This window comes from Miscanthus floridulus, unplaced genomic scaffold (assembly GCF_019320115.1).
Source record: "Miscanthus floridulus cultivar M001 unplaced genomic scaffold, ASM1932011v1 fs_365_4, whole genome shotgun sequence".
Lineage (NCBI taxonomy): Eukaryota > Viridiplantae > Streptophyta > Magnoliopsida > Poales > Poaceae > Miscanthus > Miscanthus floridulus.
Genome location: NW_027096649.1, coordinates 1 through 16,891, shown reverse-complemented (window position 1 = coordinate 16,891; position 16,891 = coordinate 1). Strand labels below are relative to the sequence as shown.

Sequence of the window (16,891 nt, the reverse complement as noted above, 5' to 3'; positions counted from 1 at the left end):
GAATCCCATGGCCCGTGGCCTGATGCGAGGAGAAAATTACCACAACCACGACGTGTTTCCATGATTGTCGCATTCTGCAACTGAGAATCTACTTTTAAGCAGTTTCAAACAGGATATATCCGTGGCAACCAAACTACGGCACCAACCAAGCCTAAAAGTATCTTCATGTCAAGATTCTTTATTGAACTATAATGCAATTTAGTTATTGTAGTGCGCAATCAAGATGATCATCAAGCACTTCAAAATTACTTTGACCTAATCATTTATAACATTTCATCTTGGACTGTTCCACGACAAAGGTGAGACAAAAAAAAAAGGAAATCAAGTATTTATGTTCTCGAATTTCTGGTGCGTTTTTTTCGTGCAGCCCATTCTAATCTGGCCTAACTGTTCGGTCCACTCGTGATTCGCTCAAGCTACTAGACTGCTGTCCGGCCCTGCCAAAAGTTCGGGCAACGCGAGGATTCGAACCGTGGTTTCCACCATGAAAATGACAGTTGCTAACCACTAGGCCATGTGAACTTACATGATGTAAAACGAATCGTTTTCTATTTACCCTCTGCGACCTTCAAACCTTTACATTGAATCTCTTTTTTTTGTTTTTTCCTTTCTGATTCCCTTTTTCACTTGGTTCTATTTTTTATTTTCGTCCATATATTTTTCCCTGTTTTTGCATATATTTTTTTTTTCTTTTTAGGATCCTTCAGTTATTTTCTTTCTGTGTTTTTCCCCTTCTTTTCTCCCAAAGTTTCCGTCTACTCCAAGTTTTCTTTGTATAGTTTTGTTTTTCCCCCAAGTGTACCTCTCACTTTTACTTCTTACTTATGCTTCTATCTCCAATACTAAACCACTTAGTCGTATTTCTTTTTTAATAACAAGTATCTTCTATTTTTTCAATAAATATTTTTCACCACCAATTTGTTGCATCCGTTATATCCTTTGCTCGAGTTACATTTGTCTGTCCGCTTCCTAATCAATGTGTTTGTCACCTATTTTGTCTTCGTGCCGGATGAGGTAGCTTTGTTTTGCTCCCTCTCCTAGGTCTAAACCCGTTACACCTCTAGAGTCTAATTCGCACGTGCGCTATGGATTGTCATAGACCTATGGCCCTATAAGAATCGGAGCCCTTGAGAAAGCGTAGGAGATCAATAACGATGAGGCAAGGCAAAAGACACATCAAGCATACTAAAATTATGAGGACCTGCGGTTCGGAAGACCGACAGTGGAGCAATCGATTGACCCTCACGTGATACATCTACTCCTTACGATCAACACCAACTGTTGCGTCGTCGCGGGTACTAATGGCACAACTAGATCTCCCATGCACGTCACTCTTCTTGATCGTTGAGGGCACCGTAAGGGTTGCACGCTCTCTCAATCGCGATCGTCGGGCCACGCCTATGCCGCTGCAAGGAGCCTGATCTGCTCCGCCACCACCAGAGTCATGCCACACGAGCGTTGTGCCGCCCTATCGCGTAGTTGTGCAGTGCTAGCTCATGTCTTAATGGTTGGCACACCGACGTCCTACATTGCTTGGCCGTGCCCGACGACACTACGCGTGCGTGCTATATTGTGGCCACTGTGCCACACACGGCTTCACTATACAGCAACACTCGTGACGCTGATGACATAATAAATTGTTCTCCCGTTGCAACACACGAGCATTTTTGCTAGTGCAGATTTATGTATCAACCTGAATTTCTCGAATCAATGCAGCTCAAAGGAGAATCAAATATAAAAAATTTTGTTTTATCAGTCTGTTCGCTTGCTCGTATACGATCGTGGATTATAAGTTGGAACAATATTTTTCTCTCACACCAAACCAACCAGCAGTAAATAATCCATGATCGTTTACGGCCTGCCGAACAGGCTGTATATCGTATAAAGCATATGGTGCCTCGATGCTGGGTTCTGTTATTGGAAACCTGGTTTTAGGACTTGTGGCATGAAGTTTTAGGCGTATTTTTCACAGCCTAGTTGTTTTTGTCGCCGGGACTACCAAGTTCCAAGGAGCGGATATGCTGGAAGATGGAACACATGCGAGCAGCCATAAAAATACGGACGGAAACTGAACTGGAAAATGAATTCGAACCCGGACTAAAAAAGAAATTCAACTGGAAAAGGAATTCGACCCGGACTGAAAAAGGAATTTAAAGGAGGCAGAAAAAACAGTACGGCAGAAATTTTGCCGAACCGGAAAAGGAATTCGAACCCGAACTGAAAAATAAATTTAGAGGAGACAGAAAAAAGTACGGCGGAAATTTTGTCTCTTTATTATTAGGTATAGAATAAGAAAATTTGAAACCGGGTAGCGAATAACATTTTGGCAGCGGGTAATTTTTTTAATATGTTGCTGGGTGTATTCCCCTACGGTTGGAAGATTTTATTTACTTGTATATACAGGGATATACGTGGCACTAGGACAAGTCGCGTCCACATATATGGAGACCACTTTCTAAAGTTCCCCTAGGAAAGCACACGATTTAGGTGGTGTTTAAATCCAGAGAGTAAAGTTTAAGAATGTCACATCGGGTGTCACATCGGGATGTCACATGAGAGTGTTCAGATAGTAATAATAAAACAAATTACAGAAGTCCTCAGTAATTCGTGAGACAAATTTATTAAGCCTAATTAATCCTTCATTAGCACACGTTACTGTAGCACACATTGTCAAATCATGGACTAATTAGGTTTAAAAAATTCGTCTCTCAAATTAGTCACAATCTGTGCAATTAGTTATTTTTTTGTCTATATTTAATACACCATACATGTGTCGAAACATCCGATGTGATAGAAAGTAAATTTTAGGAGGAGGAACTAAACAAGGCCTTATTATATGGAAAAGCAAGAGTCCCCTACGGATCTATACTAGTAATGAAATTCCAGTAGCTATCTCAATATCTCATGCCGGCATTAAACGTGGACAGGTTGTAGGATCTCTGGTTGGCCTAGAGGGGGTGAATAGGCCTGTCAAAATAAACATTCAAATTTTTATCAAATTCACCCTGCGGCACTGCCGCACTTACAGATAACTTTGAGTCACAGTTTAAAATCAGTGAACGAAAACTTAGATCGGAGAAATTTCTCAGCCTACTGCAGGTCTGCAGGTATGAAAGTCACAGATCAAGAGCTAGAAGTTGTAGGAACACCACACACAAGTAGATCGACTAGAAACCCTAGAAATCACCTCAACCAACAATATGAAATGCAAGTAATATAAATCAAGCACAAGTGACACAATGATTTATCCCGTGGTTCAGCTTGCCACCAAGACTTGCCTACCTCCACGTTGTTGAGGTTAGCCACTAAGGGTTAGGGCTTTCCAACCCTTCATCGTTCTTAAGTCAAGATACTTAACTCTTAAGATGAGGGGTGAGTTTACTAGCTTTAAGAGATGGTTACAAACCTCTCGGGGCTGCCACACAAGTTGGCAAGCTTCACGAGCGACGATCTAGCCAGCTAGGAGCTAAGCTCCAAGAGTAACAAGCACAATCGCCGGCCAAACACATGAACCAAGTGCTCTTTAGAGTTGGAGAATCAATGAAGCTGCTCTCTAATCGAGTTTTGGATCCTTTTCCCTCAAGGATTGATGAAGAAATCAATGAATTTGCTTGAAGGCTTGAGGTCAACAATGGAGGGAGAGAGAGAGAGCTCATACTCTGTTTTGGACGTGCTGAAGTGAGAAAGAAGAGGTAGAGAGCCGTTGGGGAGGAAGATGAAGGGTATAAATACCCTCCAGCCCCCAATGGTCACTTAAGTCGCGACAAGTTGTAGGAACACCACACACAAGTAGATCGACAGAAACTCTAGAAATCACCTCAACCAACAATATGAAATGCAAGTAATGTAAATCGAGCACAAGTGACACAATGATTTATCCCGTAGTTCGGCTCGCCACCAAGGCTTGCCTACCTCCACGTTGTTGAGGTTAGCCACTAAGGCTTAGGGCTTTTCAACCCTTCCTCGTTCTCAAGTCAAGAGACTTAACTCTTGAGAAGATGGGTGAGTTTACTAGCTTCAAGAGATAGTTACAAACCTCTCGAGGCTGCCACACAAGTTGGCAAGCTCCACGGGCGACGCTCTAGCCGGCTAGGAGCCAAGCTCCAAGAGTAACAAGCACAACTGTCGGCCAAAACGTGAACCAAGTGCTCTTTAGAGTTAGAGAATCAATGGAGCTGCTCTCTAATCGAGTTTTGGACCCTTTTCCCTTCAGGATTGACGTGGAAATAAATGGATTTGCTTGGGGCTTGAGGTCAACAATGGAGGGAGAGAGAGAGAGAGCTCCTGCTCTGTTTTGGACGTGCTGAAGTGAGAAAGAAGAGGCAGAGAGCCATTGAGGAGGAAGAGGAAGGGTATAAATACCCCCTAGCCCCCCTACGGTCACTTAAGTCGCGGCAGTGCCACACCACGCAAGACATCAAGGGTAAGAGTGAAGTGTAGACTGTCTTGGCTGTGAATCTGAGGATTCATGTGTATGTTTGAGCACTTGGTAGCACATATTAGCTTAAGCATTGTGTCCTCCTTTATAGTACGACTTTTCTTATACTTAAATTCAAAATATAAAAGAATTTAAACCTCCTTTGAGTTTGAAGCCATCTACATTTGTAATTGGAGGCTCCTCCGTTTCGTGTAGCATCCTCGAACATGAATTCCCTACTTGTCATATCGATAAATCTCATTAGTTCTCTAATTGTATGGTCATTATTACTAAAAACCCATAATTAAGGTTTGATTGCACTTTCACAGGTCCGGTAACATGATGAGGCAGGAGCACAGGTAGCTAGGGAAACAACAGGCTTGAGGAAGATATGATGGAGGAGCAAAATTTTCCTTTTATGTTTCCCTCAAAAATTTTCCTTTTATGTGAGACTTAAAGGGAACAAAAGATAAAACGAGTGTAATATAAGGCATGTAATGGCTGTGTATATCCACGTGTGGATAACTGGATATAGAGGCCGGATTTTTTTTAGGAAGTCAAAGGCCGGATTTCTATCCATTATCTAAAAAAAATTAAGGCATGTAAATTATTTCGATGTTACACAGGAATACAAACTTTTTTTTAGTGTTATTCATGGAAGTCTAGCAGTCTAGCCGATGTTATACAGGGAAGTGAAACTTTTTTTCAGCGTTATTCAGGAAAAGTCTAGCGGTCTAGATGTGTAGCCGTATGCGGGAATACCGAATACGATAGGACACACTTCATCAGAGTTCTAATCGGAATCAGCAAAACTGAACGTGTTTTCGCAGCTCCGACATGCACATGTCAACCTATAAAACAACACGACGACTTGTTCCGTCGAATCCAGAATCAACGAAAGAAGAATCCAGCGTTGTTGTGTCGTCTCGCAAATCACAAATCGCATCCAGCGTTGTTGTGTCGTCGATCAGATCATACGTCTTCGGTTCCATATAAATCCATATACGTACCCTACGTGAGTGCTTGCTTGCGTTTGTGAGTGGTGGCAATGGCGGGCGGCGCGGCAGTGGCGCCGAGCTCGTCGGCCGGCAAGCGGCAGGACTATCCCGGCGGGCTGACCCTGTTCGTGTTCATGGCGTGCATGGTGGCGGCCACGGGCGGGCTCATCTTCGGCTACGACATCGGCATCTCCGGCGGCGTCACGTCCATGGACCCCTTCCTGAGCCGCTTCTTTCCGTCGGTGTACCGGAAGCAGGCAGAGTCGGCGGACGGCGGCAACCAGTACTGCAAGTTTGACAGCGAGCTGCTGACGCTGTTCACGTCGTCGCTCTACGTGGCGGCGCTCGTCGCGTCGCTCTTCGCGGCGTCCGTTACCCGCGCCGCGGGCCGCAAGTGGTCTATGTTCGCCGGCGGGGTCACCTTCCTGGCGGGGTGCGCGCTCAACGGCGCCGCGGTGAACGTGGCGATGCTGATCCTGGGCCGGGTGCTGCTCGGCGTCGGCGTCGGGTTCGCCAACCAGAGCGTGCCGGTGTACCTGTCGGAGATGGCGCCGATGCGGATGCGCGGCATGCTCAACAACGGGTTCCAGCTCATGATCACGCTGGGGATCCTCATCGCCAACCTCATCAACTACGGCACGGCGAAGATTGCCGGCGGGTGGGGCTGGCGCCTCAGCCTCGGGCTGGCGGCCGTCCCGGCCGCCATCATCACCGTCGGCTCCCTGTTCCTTCCGGACACGCCCAACTCCCTCCTGGAGCGCGGCCGGCCCGAGGAGGCGAATCGGATGCTGCAGCGAGTGCGCGGCACCGACGACGTGGCCGCCGAGTACGACGACCTGGTGGCGGCCGGCGAGGAGTCCAGGGCGGTGACGCACCCGTGGCGCGACATCAGGCAGCGGCGGTACCGGCCCCAGCTGGTGATGGCGGTGGCGATCCCGCTGTTCCAGCAGCTGACGGGAATCAACGTGATCATGTTCTACGCGCCGGTGCTGTTCAAGACGCTGGGCTTCGGCGGCACCGCGTCGCTCATGTCGGCGGTGATCACCGGGCTCGTCAACCTCGTGTCCACGCTCGTGTCGGTGTTCACGGTGGACCGCGCCGGGCGCCGCGCGCTGTTCCTGGAGGGCGGGGCGCAGATGCTGGCGGCGCAGGTTGCGGTGGGCGCCCTCATCGGCGCCAAGTTCGGGTGGAGCGGCGTGGCGACGGTCCCGGCGGGGTACGCGGCGGCCACGGTGGTGGTGATGTGCGTCTACGTGGCTGGCTTCGCGTGGTCGTGGGGGCCCCTGGGGTGGCTGGTGCCCAGCGAGGTGATGCCGCTGGAGGTGCGGCCGGCGGGCCAGAGCATCACCGTCGCCGTCAACATGCTCATGACCTTCGCCGTCGCGCAGGCCTTCCTCCCCATGCTGTGCCGCCTCAAGTTCTTGCTCTTCTTCTTCTTCGCCGCCTGCGTCGTCGTCATGACGCTCTTCATCGCGCTCTTCCTGCCGGAGACCAAGGGTGTGCCCATCGAGGACATGGCCGGCGTCTGGAAGACGCACTGGTACTGGAAACGGTTTGTCAACGACGGCGACGACACTGACGGCCATGGAGTCGACATCGAGATGGGCTGCGTCGGCGAGGCAAAGAAGTAGAAGATTTAATAATGTTCATGTGTTAGCTTTTCCTTTAAAGAATGTTTCGTGTGTTTATAGTTGTTTATAGATTATTACCTGCAAAAGTAGTTTGTGAGCTTTTCGTTTCAAAAAAAAAAGTGACCTTTAATAATGTTCGTGGGCTTTATTAATATAGTGTTTGTGTCTCTTTTTTTTTTGACATTATTCTTTGTTTGTTCTGTTTTGTTAATTGTTTGTGGGCTGTGCTCCTACATTTGGTCGACATATGAAAAACGCGAGATTTATTTTGAACGACGAACCAGCACATTGAAAACGTGTCATTATGTACTATGCTTTGTGAGTGTGCAGTTGGCTTTGCTGTAAAATATCAAATTTATCACAAGTAGCGCATGTTTAATTTGGGCCAAGTTCAGTGATTTTGCACTGCTATCCCAGGCATAACAAATAACATCGGTAATCTAAACCCTTGATCAAACAGCATTTGGTGAGAGTAATTTATCTCTTGCCTCCTCCGGTTCTCCCACTTTCTCTTCTGCAAACGCCCATTTACAAATCTGCACATTTCATACAAAACAATTCTTCTTTCCTTGTGCCTAATACTCCGTATTTCCCTATTGTGAAGCAACGCAAGACATTCCAGATAGAAATAAGGGGGGTAACAAGTGTCAACAAGAGCTTCACTATGTATGATAAGAACTTTCGAGTTACCAGATGGAATACAACATAGCATCGCCCGTCTTCAAAGTCACTACTTCCCTAATACAACATATATAGCCACTAATATAACGGGGAAGAACAGGCAAACATAACGCCCAAAGATTATTCCATTCTTCTTGTACTGCCCTGGCCTTGACGAGATGTCCCCTTTGTGTAAAATATTTGCCGGAACAATGTACTCCCTTCTGGACTGGGGAAGCTTTCAGACTAGGCCGAATAGTGAACTGATCTGGCAGCCCCCTGCACGCCATTCAGAGAGATCCCATGACAGCATACAACAGTCAAAGATTCCAATTTCTGTGAATGTACCAGCTCAGCCATTCCATTATCAGTTACTTTATTGCATTGTTGGAGAGTGAGATTGCTCAAGGACGGTGTGCACGATAAGAAACTTATCCCAGAATCAGTTATCATTTCGCAATCTGCAAGCACTGAGTGTCTCCAAGAATTGTGCAGATGAGAGGCCCCTCATTCCCTCATCACCAAAATTTCCGATGCCATTAAGCATTAGAACACGAACGGGAGCAGACTGAACCAGCATCACAATACCCTGTGTTAAGCCTATTTCTGATAGATACGTATTGGAACAATATGGGAAGTACAGTTCGACAACCTCAAGCATAGGGCAGCTGCGACCTAGAACCACAAGGGTTTTATCAGTCAGTGGCATCCTCACCGTAGGCCATTCGTGGAGTGTGAAGCTTCTAAGGTTGCTGCAGTTCTGGAACAGTGCAATCATATCGCTCTTCTCTAAACCAGTAACATAGTGCAGGCAAAGTCTCTCCAATGCTTTGCACTTTCTCAAAAGAAAATGGAGTCCAATATGTGGCACAGCTACAATATGCCCCAACATCAGCACAGGTATAATATGCGCCAACCTCAAATCCTTCAGATTTTCACAACTGAGATCATATTTATACGGGTGCTGAGCATCATAAGAGGGACTAGAAGGAGTCCCTGATAACCAGCAATTGCTGATCTGAAACTCAAAATTTTCAAGCTTCATCCATCCTTGACCGAACTTTAGGAGGTCATACTGTTTGATTCCCTTGCAATCCTTCACCACAAGTTCTACCACTGATCCGGCCCTGCCAAGGTACGAGAGCCACTCCACACTGCCTACTTTCATGCAGCCAACGAGATGGAAAGCAGATAGACTCTTGCACCCGACCGCTACCGAGAGAAGCCCACTAGAACTTATAGCTGGGGCAAATTTCAGCCTGAGGGCCTTGAGCCTCTTGCAATTCGCTAGATAACCAATACCAGTGTCATTAATGTAGGAGCAGAAGCTTAAGGTGAGATCCGTCAGCAAAGGGCACCGAGACGAAAGCACAAGAATCCCTCGGTTGTCTAACTGCCTCCCTTGTTTGGATGTCCAACTGGAGTAATTGATCTCTACTTTCCACAAGTTGGGAAACCGGAAGCAGAGCGATGACAAGGCTTTTGTTTCAGGGTGAAGGCCACAGCCAACGCGGATGGTAACCCTTTCCTCGGCCTCAGCATTGTAGAGCTCCTTTGACACTAGGGAAAGAGCATTCAGATCGCTTGTCCTCGTAATCCTCTTGATGATTTCCGCAAGCAGTGGCTCCGGGAGACCCTCCATCACCTAGTGGAGCTACACTACTTGAGTAATCTCAGGTTGTCGAGCAGGCACAGAGTGCTGAACTGAAATTAAAGTGATCAGAAAAAAAAAGCATTTGAATGCAGTATAATCATACGACAGCAGAAACACTCATCAAGAAGCATATGTTTGTTTTCACTAACAAACAGCATGAACAGAGGTGCCGTAATATTATTATTTTTTTCCTAAATCGCTGAGCAGCCAAATAAGCACCACCAAATTAAACTAAAGCCCTAGGCATCAGGAGAAAATTCTGAAACGTATAGCAAATTAACCTAGAACAAATCAACGAATTAGTAGTACAGGGTCTAGAAGCAAACACCCATGCCAAACTGAAAATAAATTTTCAAAGGAGCACTTGACTAGTAATCAAATGGAATTTGCGAGCGTACAGCATGTAACGACGACTAGTGGTTCCTAAACTGACAGTTCTCTGTAAGCTACAGCCAGGAACTCACTCGCACTCACGAACACAAAGTACCGGCGAGGGAGACGATGAACACAAGCTGTTTCCGGCGACGAACGCCGCGGCCGACACAACGGCCTGTATCTTGGCACTTTTTATTTCTCTAGACTTGGCAACTATGAACCGAGGAGTACATGGCGTATTTAACAACCACGGGACACACCACGGAGCTCACCTCCACTCACCCGGTCTTTACGCCATGATCAGCACGACCCGCTCAGCGACACCAGGGAGCCATTCGCTCGTCCCGGACTGCGGCTTCCTCCATGCTGACCGGCGCCACGCACACCACGAACTCCTAAAATAGCCAAGCACTGAACCGGTCCTGGCAACTTCCATGCACAGCGACTAGAGTCCAGCTCGACCACGGCATGCCCGAACACAACGCGCCCTGGACAGGCCCTACACCCAGCCTCGCACCGCAGCTCGCCTGCAATGGCACAGACACGGACACAACACACACGACACCACCACGACGCGGCACAGTGACGCACACGCCATGGGCACTATGTGTCGTGGTTTATTCCAACAATCACCCCCTAAACCACAACACCCCGTACGCCGAACCTACATGAGCGTCTGCTCGTTGTCGACATCAGCGAGGAGAGCTGTTTCCTTCTTTTTCCCACGGCAGTCCTTGCCCATGTGGCCGCGCTCGCTGCACTCATAGCATCGCCCACGGAAGCGGCTCCCGCCACGCCTGCTTCCTGAGCTCGTGGTGCTGCGAGCGTCGTCGTCGTCGTCGCGGCCACCGCCATGGCCGTTCTGCGCATCTCCCGCACGTGCACGATCCTTGTTGCGTCGCTGACGACGACGCGCCTCCCACTGCTCCTCCGTGAGCAACAGCTGCCCGGTGCGCTCGCCTCCAAGCTCGCCGCCGCCACAACGCTCCTCGGCCACGCGCAGCCTGCCGACGAGCTCCTCGAGCGACATCTTCTTGAAGTCAGCGAACATCTCGATGGAGCATGCAACTTGGTTGAACCTCGACGGCACAACCCGCAGCATCTTCTTGACGACGCGCTCGTCCTCCATGTCCTCGCCCAACTCGCGCAGCTCCGCGGCAATGGAGCCGATCCTCACGGCGAAGTCGTCGATCGCCTCGCCGTCCTTGAACGCCGCATTCTCGAACTGCTTGAGGAGGTGCTGCGCCTTGGCTTCCTGCACACGCGTGTCTCCCACGCGCAGCGACTTGATCGCCTCCCAAGCCTCCTTGACCGTCTTCTTCGCGACGAGCCCAGACTTCATCTCCGGCGGCACACTGCGGAGAATGACAGCCAGTGCCCGTCGATCCTTGCCGCGCTCGGCGTTGCCGCCCTCCACGGCATCCCAGAGCTCCATGCCCTCCAGGTTGCACTGCACTTCAAGTGCCCACTCGCGGTAGTTCGTCTTCGTCAGCTTCGGGATCTCGACGCCACCAAAACCGCGCTCCACCACGACCGTACGCGGCGAGCTGGTGCCTTCCTTCACATCACCACCGGCCATCGTCGTTGCCGTTGGACCTCTGCGTGGGATCACGCGCTTCTTCTTCGGCGGCTCTCGTGGTGGACTGAAGGAACCACCGTAGTACATACACCGGCTCTGGTACCAAATGTAAGCTACAGCCAGGAACTCACTCGCACTCACGAACACAAAGTACCGGCGAGGGAGACGATGAACACAAGCTGTTTCCGGCGACGAACGCCGCGGCCGACACAACGGCCTGTATCTTGGCACTTTTTATTTCTCTAGACTTGGCAACTATGAACCGAGGAGTACATGGCGTATTTAACAACCACGGGACACACCACGGAGCTCACCTCCACTCACCCGGTCTTTACGCCATGATCAGCACGACCCGCTCAGCGACACCAGGGAGCCATTCGCTCGTCCCGGACTGCGGCTTCCTCCATGCTGACCGGCGCCACGCACACCACGAACTCCTAAAATAGCCAAGCACTGAACCGGTCCTGGCAACTTCCATGCACAGCGACTAGAGTCCAGCTCGACCACGGCATGCCCGAACACAACGCGCCCTGGACAGGCCCTACACCCAGCCTCGCACCGCAGCTCGCCTGCAATGGCACAGACACGGACACAACACACACGACACCACCACGACGCGGCACAGTGACGCACACGCCATGGGCACTATGTGTCGTGGTTTATTCTAACATTCTCGAGCAAATCAAAACCATTCGCCCCCAGCAGCATACGTTACAGCCTAGAATTCGAGGCCCAGACAGTACAGAATTAACAAATAAGCAAGGAACCGATTATGCTGGAGTATTTTCCAGCTCCGTCATCTCAACCAGACACGCGCAAAAAAGAGACCGATCCCAAATTGATCAGACCCCAACAGGCCATAACAGAATCATACCTCCAAGGAACCGAAAATCGGAAGCTGGGGTCGGCTGCTAGGGACGGGATCAAGAAAAGACGGCGCCCAGCACGGCTGGAAGAGCAGAGGACCGAAACGGCGGCGACGGCGCTCGCATGGTCGGCCCTCCTCCCCTCCGCTCCGGCCTCCGGCGTCAGTGAGACATTTTCTTCCTCCTTTCACTTTTCGAGCTGAAGGAAAATATCTTCTTTGTGGTCCCGATAAAAAGTTGGGCTGGGCTGGGCCGTCATGTGACGTGGGCCGAATACTGGGCAAACGAGCCAAGAAGGCAACAGGCCAGCAGCTACATACCGAATTTCCAGTGGTTCTTCTTCAGCAATATTTTTTTTTTCCTAAAAAAAAAGCAATACTTTTTCTTTTTTACGGTTTTCAGCAATACTTTTTGAGCAATACTTCTTCTTCAGCAATACATTGTAGATATCTTTTTCTGTATCTGGAAACTTATATCGAGCGGCATGCAGGTCTGAAAAAAACTTTTAGACAACATTTTTGTTAGATAAACTGTTCGAACGTAGCCCTAAAAATAATAAATGAAATGGATGACCCACATACTGGAGCATCCTGTCTTACAAATGTACTTGCCTAGACACATTACTAGGTGTGAAATGCTCAGAGTCACAGCCGCAGTCATAGACTCCTGAAAAACTGCTTCCTTTAACTTGGGCCATGTTTAGTTACCCCAATTCTAAACTTTGGCACTATGCAAAAAGAAGATTCCCGTCACATCAAACTTGCGGTACATGCATGAAGTACTAAATGTTGACGAAATCAAAAACTAATTGCACAGTTTGGTTGTACTTTACAAGATGAACGTTTTAAGCCTAATTAGTCAACGATTGGACAGTTATTATCAAATAAAAATAAAACGCTACAGTGCGCTACAGTGGATCCGGAATTCAGCCGGCGACAACTTTGCAAGGAACTAAACGTGGCCCAGTTCCTGAAAACTGGCTTATTTTATTGTGTGGATATATAGATGCCAAGCAAGCAAAGCAACAAACTAAGCACACAAGCAAGCAATAGTTTCAGCCTGTAACATCAAAGAGAGTGACACAAAAGTGCGGCATTAATTATTTCCTCTTTGAAATCTAGCAGTATACGCCCCGTTCGTTTAGGCTTGTTTGGCTGATAAGTCATGGCTGAAAGTACCGTTGGCTAATTTGATATGAGAGAAAAATACTATTTGTTGACTAAAAAAGTACGACTTATAAGCCAAACAAGTTCAAGCGAACATGACGATAGTCTAGCCCTAAAGACAAAGAAAAGAACCATGTCCAGCCTCCAAAGTTGAACTTGAACCCAAGTAGCAGGTCTTCCACAGTTCCACACAGGACAAACCACAAACCTCAGAAAAATAATAAAAGGCCATCCTGGTGCTGGTGGAGCATTTTCAGCACATACATGCATACTTTGTGTCCAGGAAAGGTTAAACCTTGAAGGAGATGCTAACGTTGTATACATTGAACTGAAGAATTATATTAGCTGAGATCAGTCTTGTGCTGTGCAATCCACCAGAACGTACGACCGACCTGTAGTGAGGGAGTTGCTGCTTGGTGAATCAGAATCCACGCCACTATATTGGGTTGGGTACCAAGAAAGCTACTCCTTTATTTTTTCATTAAAAAAACAAAGAAAGCTACTCCTAGCTAAGAACAAAAGATCAGCTACACACAGTAGTATATATGAGTGCCTTTGATCTTTCTTCTCACTTTCCTGACGTTGATTTTATGCCGTCCCTATCCTATCCGTTGCCATCACCAGCTTTTGGAAGGAGAGGAGAGCAGATGAGGGGGGGAGAGGACAAGGACGAGGCGGTGAGAGGCCTTTGGTTGATCCGGACCCACACGGCACTCCGCCGCGATCTCCACAGGCCCCCCCGGCGTCGTCTGCGTAAGCGCTACGAGCACCCAATGCAACACCCATCAAGATCCTTTGCATCTCGAAAAGAAGGAGAGGAGGATATATATCACCGTCGTCGTCATTCAGTCAGCGATGATTAGCTAGAGGAAATTTCAGCAATTATTGGTGATTGTCAGGATTGAAATAAAGAAAAGCATAAAATAATACTTGTAAAGCAGAAGTTTTAAAAGAATCTACCTGTGTGCAGACTACTGAATTCAGCAACACTTTTTTTTGTGACGAAAAGAAAATGCTCGACAGGCAGGTGTCTCTGTGTGTCTGTGGCCTATCCTATCCTGGGTCAGATGTGCATGGCGAGAATCCTACTGCAATCGACACGGTCTTTTTGGGGCCGGGGGATCGATCGATTACGACGACGAATACGGCCGGCGGCAGGGGTGTGAACCGGGGGCAGCTTAAAGAATCTGCTGAAAAGCCGAGCGTGCGGCTGCAAAATAATCCCACATGCACGCAGCATGCTTGTTAATTCCTCTATTCATTCAATTCGCTGGACTGGAAAGGAACCGTGTCCTCCCTCCGATCCAGTTTGTTCGATCGGAATATGGTCAGTCGGTCTCCATCCCCTGCCGGAAATCTCCGGATGATCCATCCATCCCAGATCATCTCCTCCGTCATCCCAATGATGTGATCGCGACAGATTGATCGCCTCATCTATCCACCGTTCCTTCCGTTGCTTTTTTTTTTTTGACAACAAACAACTTTAATTCCAACAGCATCTAGCTGTTAACAGTGTTACATAGTCGATGGCTACTGAAGGGCAGCCATTAGAGGACAATGAGATACATGAGCACTATTAGAACAGGAAGAAGAAAAAGTCAGAGTGGAGGACTCTGAGTCTAAAACAGCCTGTCTAGCTAATGTATCTGCTGTCTGATTTAGGTTCGGCCTGATCTTGAAAATCCCTGTGCTTCTTTGCTTTGTGTTGTTGATGAAGAGCTGAGTGAAGTGTTTGATTCTTCTCCAGTCCGGAGGGTTGGAGTGGTCTGAAGCATTGAGAAACAATACCAGCTCTTGATTGTCAGATAGGAAGTTTGTATGTTGCAGATTAAGCCGTTGAGTGACACTTGCAGCCAGTGCCAAATCTGCAGCCTCAGCCATAAAAACTGAGGTTGAGTCAGACATCTTGGCTTTGATGTAGATTGGTTGTGGTGGGTGAACCTGCGTGTTGACGATGAAAACTCCAATTCCCGCTCTCCTTCCGTTGTTTGTTTCTTTGACAGCATTGCATTTACTTGCAGACAACACAGCTCAGCAGTGTTTGTTTGTTTGTTCGTTCGTTCGTTTGTTTTGGGAAGAGGGTGTTGAGAGGTTTATTTATTTATTTGTGCTGAAAGAATTATTTATTATCCCTGAAAGCTTGAGAATTATTATATGTGCATACATAGGATAGGAGAAATGGTTGAGTGAAAGATGCAGTGCATGCGCACTGCGGATATAGTAGATGATGAGGAAGTGGCTAGCTATAGTGGTACCGCCAAAGATCGGCATCGGGCGTAGTGGCGCCCCCATTTCCCATTGCAAAAGGCAATAATATTATTTATATATGTGCAGTCTCGCATTGACCTGAAAAGGCAACACCGGCCGGCATCTGAAGCTTTCGTTTAGTGGACTACTAGTGGTAGTGTCTTGCAAGAATTTGCAAAATATACAGCAACAGTTTCCTTCGAGCACAAATCTCACACACTCCACACACGGCCCGGCCACCAGGTGTGTAGAACAAGTCTCTGTTTCTGTTTGTGTATGTCGTCAAAAATAAAGGCTTTTGTTTCTTTTTTTTCGCGAGCGCGTCCTTGCGACACGTATTTCATTAAGCACAAGTAGAGTTTGACTGGTTACAACATCCTCAAATAATCTATAGATTACTGTGGAAGGATGGAAGCAACACGACCCAAATAAACCTAACTTAAATTATATTACGTGAAAGTTGTGCAACCAATTCGGCAGATGCCAACGAGACTAGCAAGGCTTTTATTTCACAGCAAGAAATGCCCAAGTAGTGCTACTGTTGTTGCCTGGAAGCTGATAAGGCGTGCGCTGCAGATCGATGGAGTCATGTAGGAGCTAGATAAGGGTATGCAATAATATTAGCAATGCTGAAGGTCGATCGGGAGTTCCTTGCTTGGAAGAGTAGTGGCAAGACCATGACCATATCTGAAATGAAAGAGAAAAGGCATCAGACGATGTGCATCCGCATAGCGCCGTGTGTTCCATTAGCTTGGGAAAGGCAGCACGTACTGCATTATTATCGTCACCAAAAGCTTGCTTTAGTATCTTGCAAGAATGGGTAATGATCTATATATGTATGTTTGTGTACACATGCATATCAGTTTCTTCCACCACAAGTTTGCACCTGACGTCCTGGCTTAGGCATGGTTTGGATGCGCATGTATTCATCTCGATCCACATGTGTTAAAGTGGATTGGAGTGGGATTTAAACTAAGTTCCATTTTATTCTACTCCAATACGTATGGATTGAAGCGAATACCCATACATTCAAACAAAGGCCCCATTCGCTTCGCTGAAAAAACAAGTCGAAATACTGTTCCGGCTGGTTTGTTGTAAGAGAAAAACGTTGTTCCGGTTGAAAAAACAAGTAGAAAAAAAACGAATTATAAGAGAAGCGAACAGGACCAAAGCCATAAGTGTGCGTGTGCGTCTGGTGGTTCACTGGTTCATGCATGCCCTTTGCATGATTATTTGCCTAACCACAAACTGCAAACAGGAATAATGGTCATCCGCCCATCCAAGAAACATAATAAACG

At 47.6% G+C, this 16,891-nt stretch overlaps 2 protein-coding genes across 2 annotated transcripts; one reads left to right on the top strand and one right to left on the bottom strand.

The window, feature by feature from the left end:
* The first annotated feature begins 5,374 nt into the window (after positions 1 to 5,374).
* Positions 5,375 to 7,190, top strand: LOC136531512 (sugar transport protein MST6-like). Its single transcript, XM_066524166.1, has one exon. The coding sequence runs from the start codon at positions 5,466 to 5,468 to the stop codon at positions 7,044 to 7,046; it is 1,581 nt and encodes a 526-aa protein (XP_066380263.1). The 5' UTR covers positions 5,375 to 5,465; the 3' UTR covers positions 7,047 to 7,190.
* A 504-nt stretch (positions 7,191 to 7,694) lies between these two features.
* On the bottom strand, positions 7,695 to 12,384 carry LOC136531513 (F-box/LRR-repeat protein 14-like). The gene is given in 3 exon segments (XM_066524167.1): positions 7,695 to 8,177; positions 8,179 to 9,410; positions 12,189 to 12,384. Coding segments are annotated over 2 exon segments (1,395 nt in total). The 5' UTR covers positions 9,349 to 9,410; positions 12,189 to 12,384; the 3' UTR covers positions 7,695 to 7,952.
* Between the last annotated feature and the right edge of the window lie 4,507 nt (positions 12,385 to 16,891).

Coding starts and splice junctions, on each gene's coding strand:
- LOC136531512 (XM_066524166.1), top strand. CDS start 5,466: ATGGCGGGCGGCGCGGCAGTGGCGCCGAGCTCGTCGGCCGGCAAGCGG.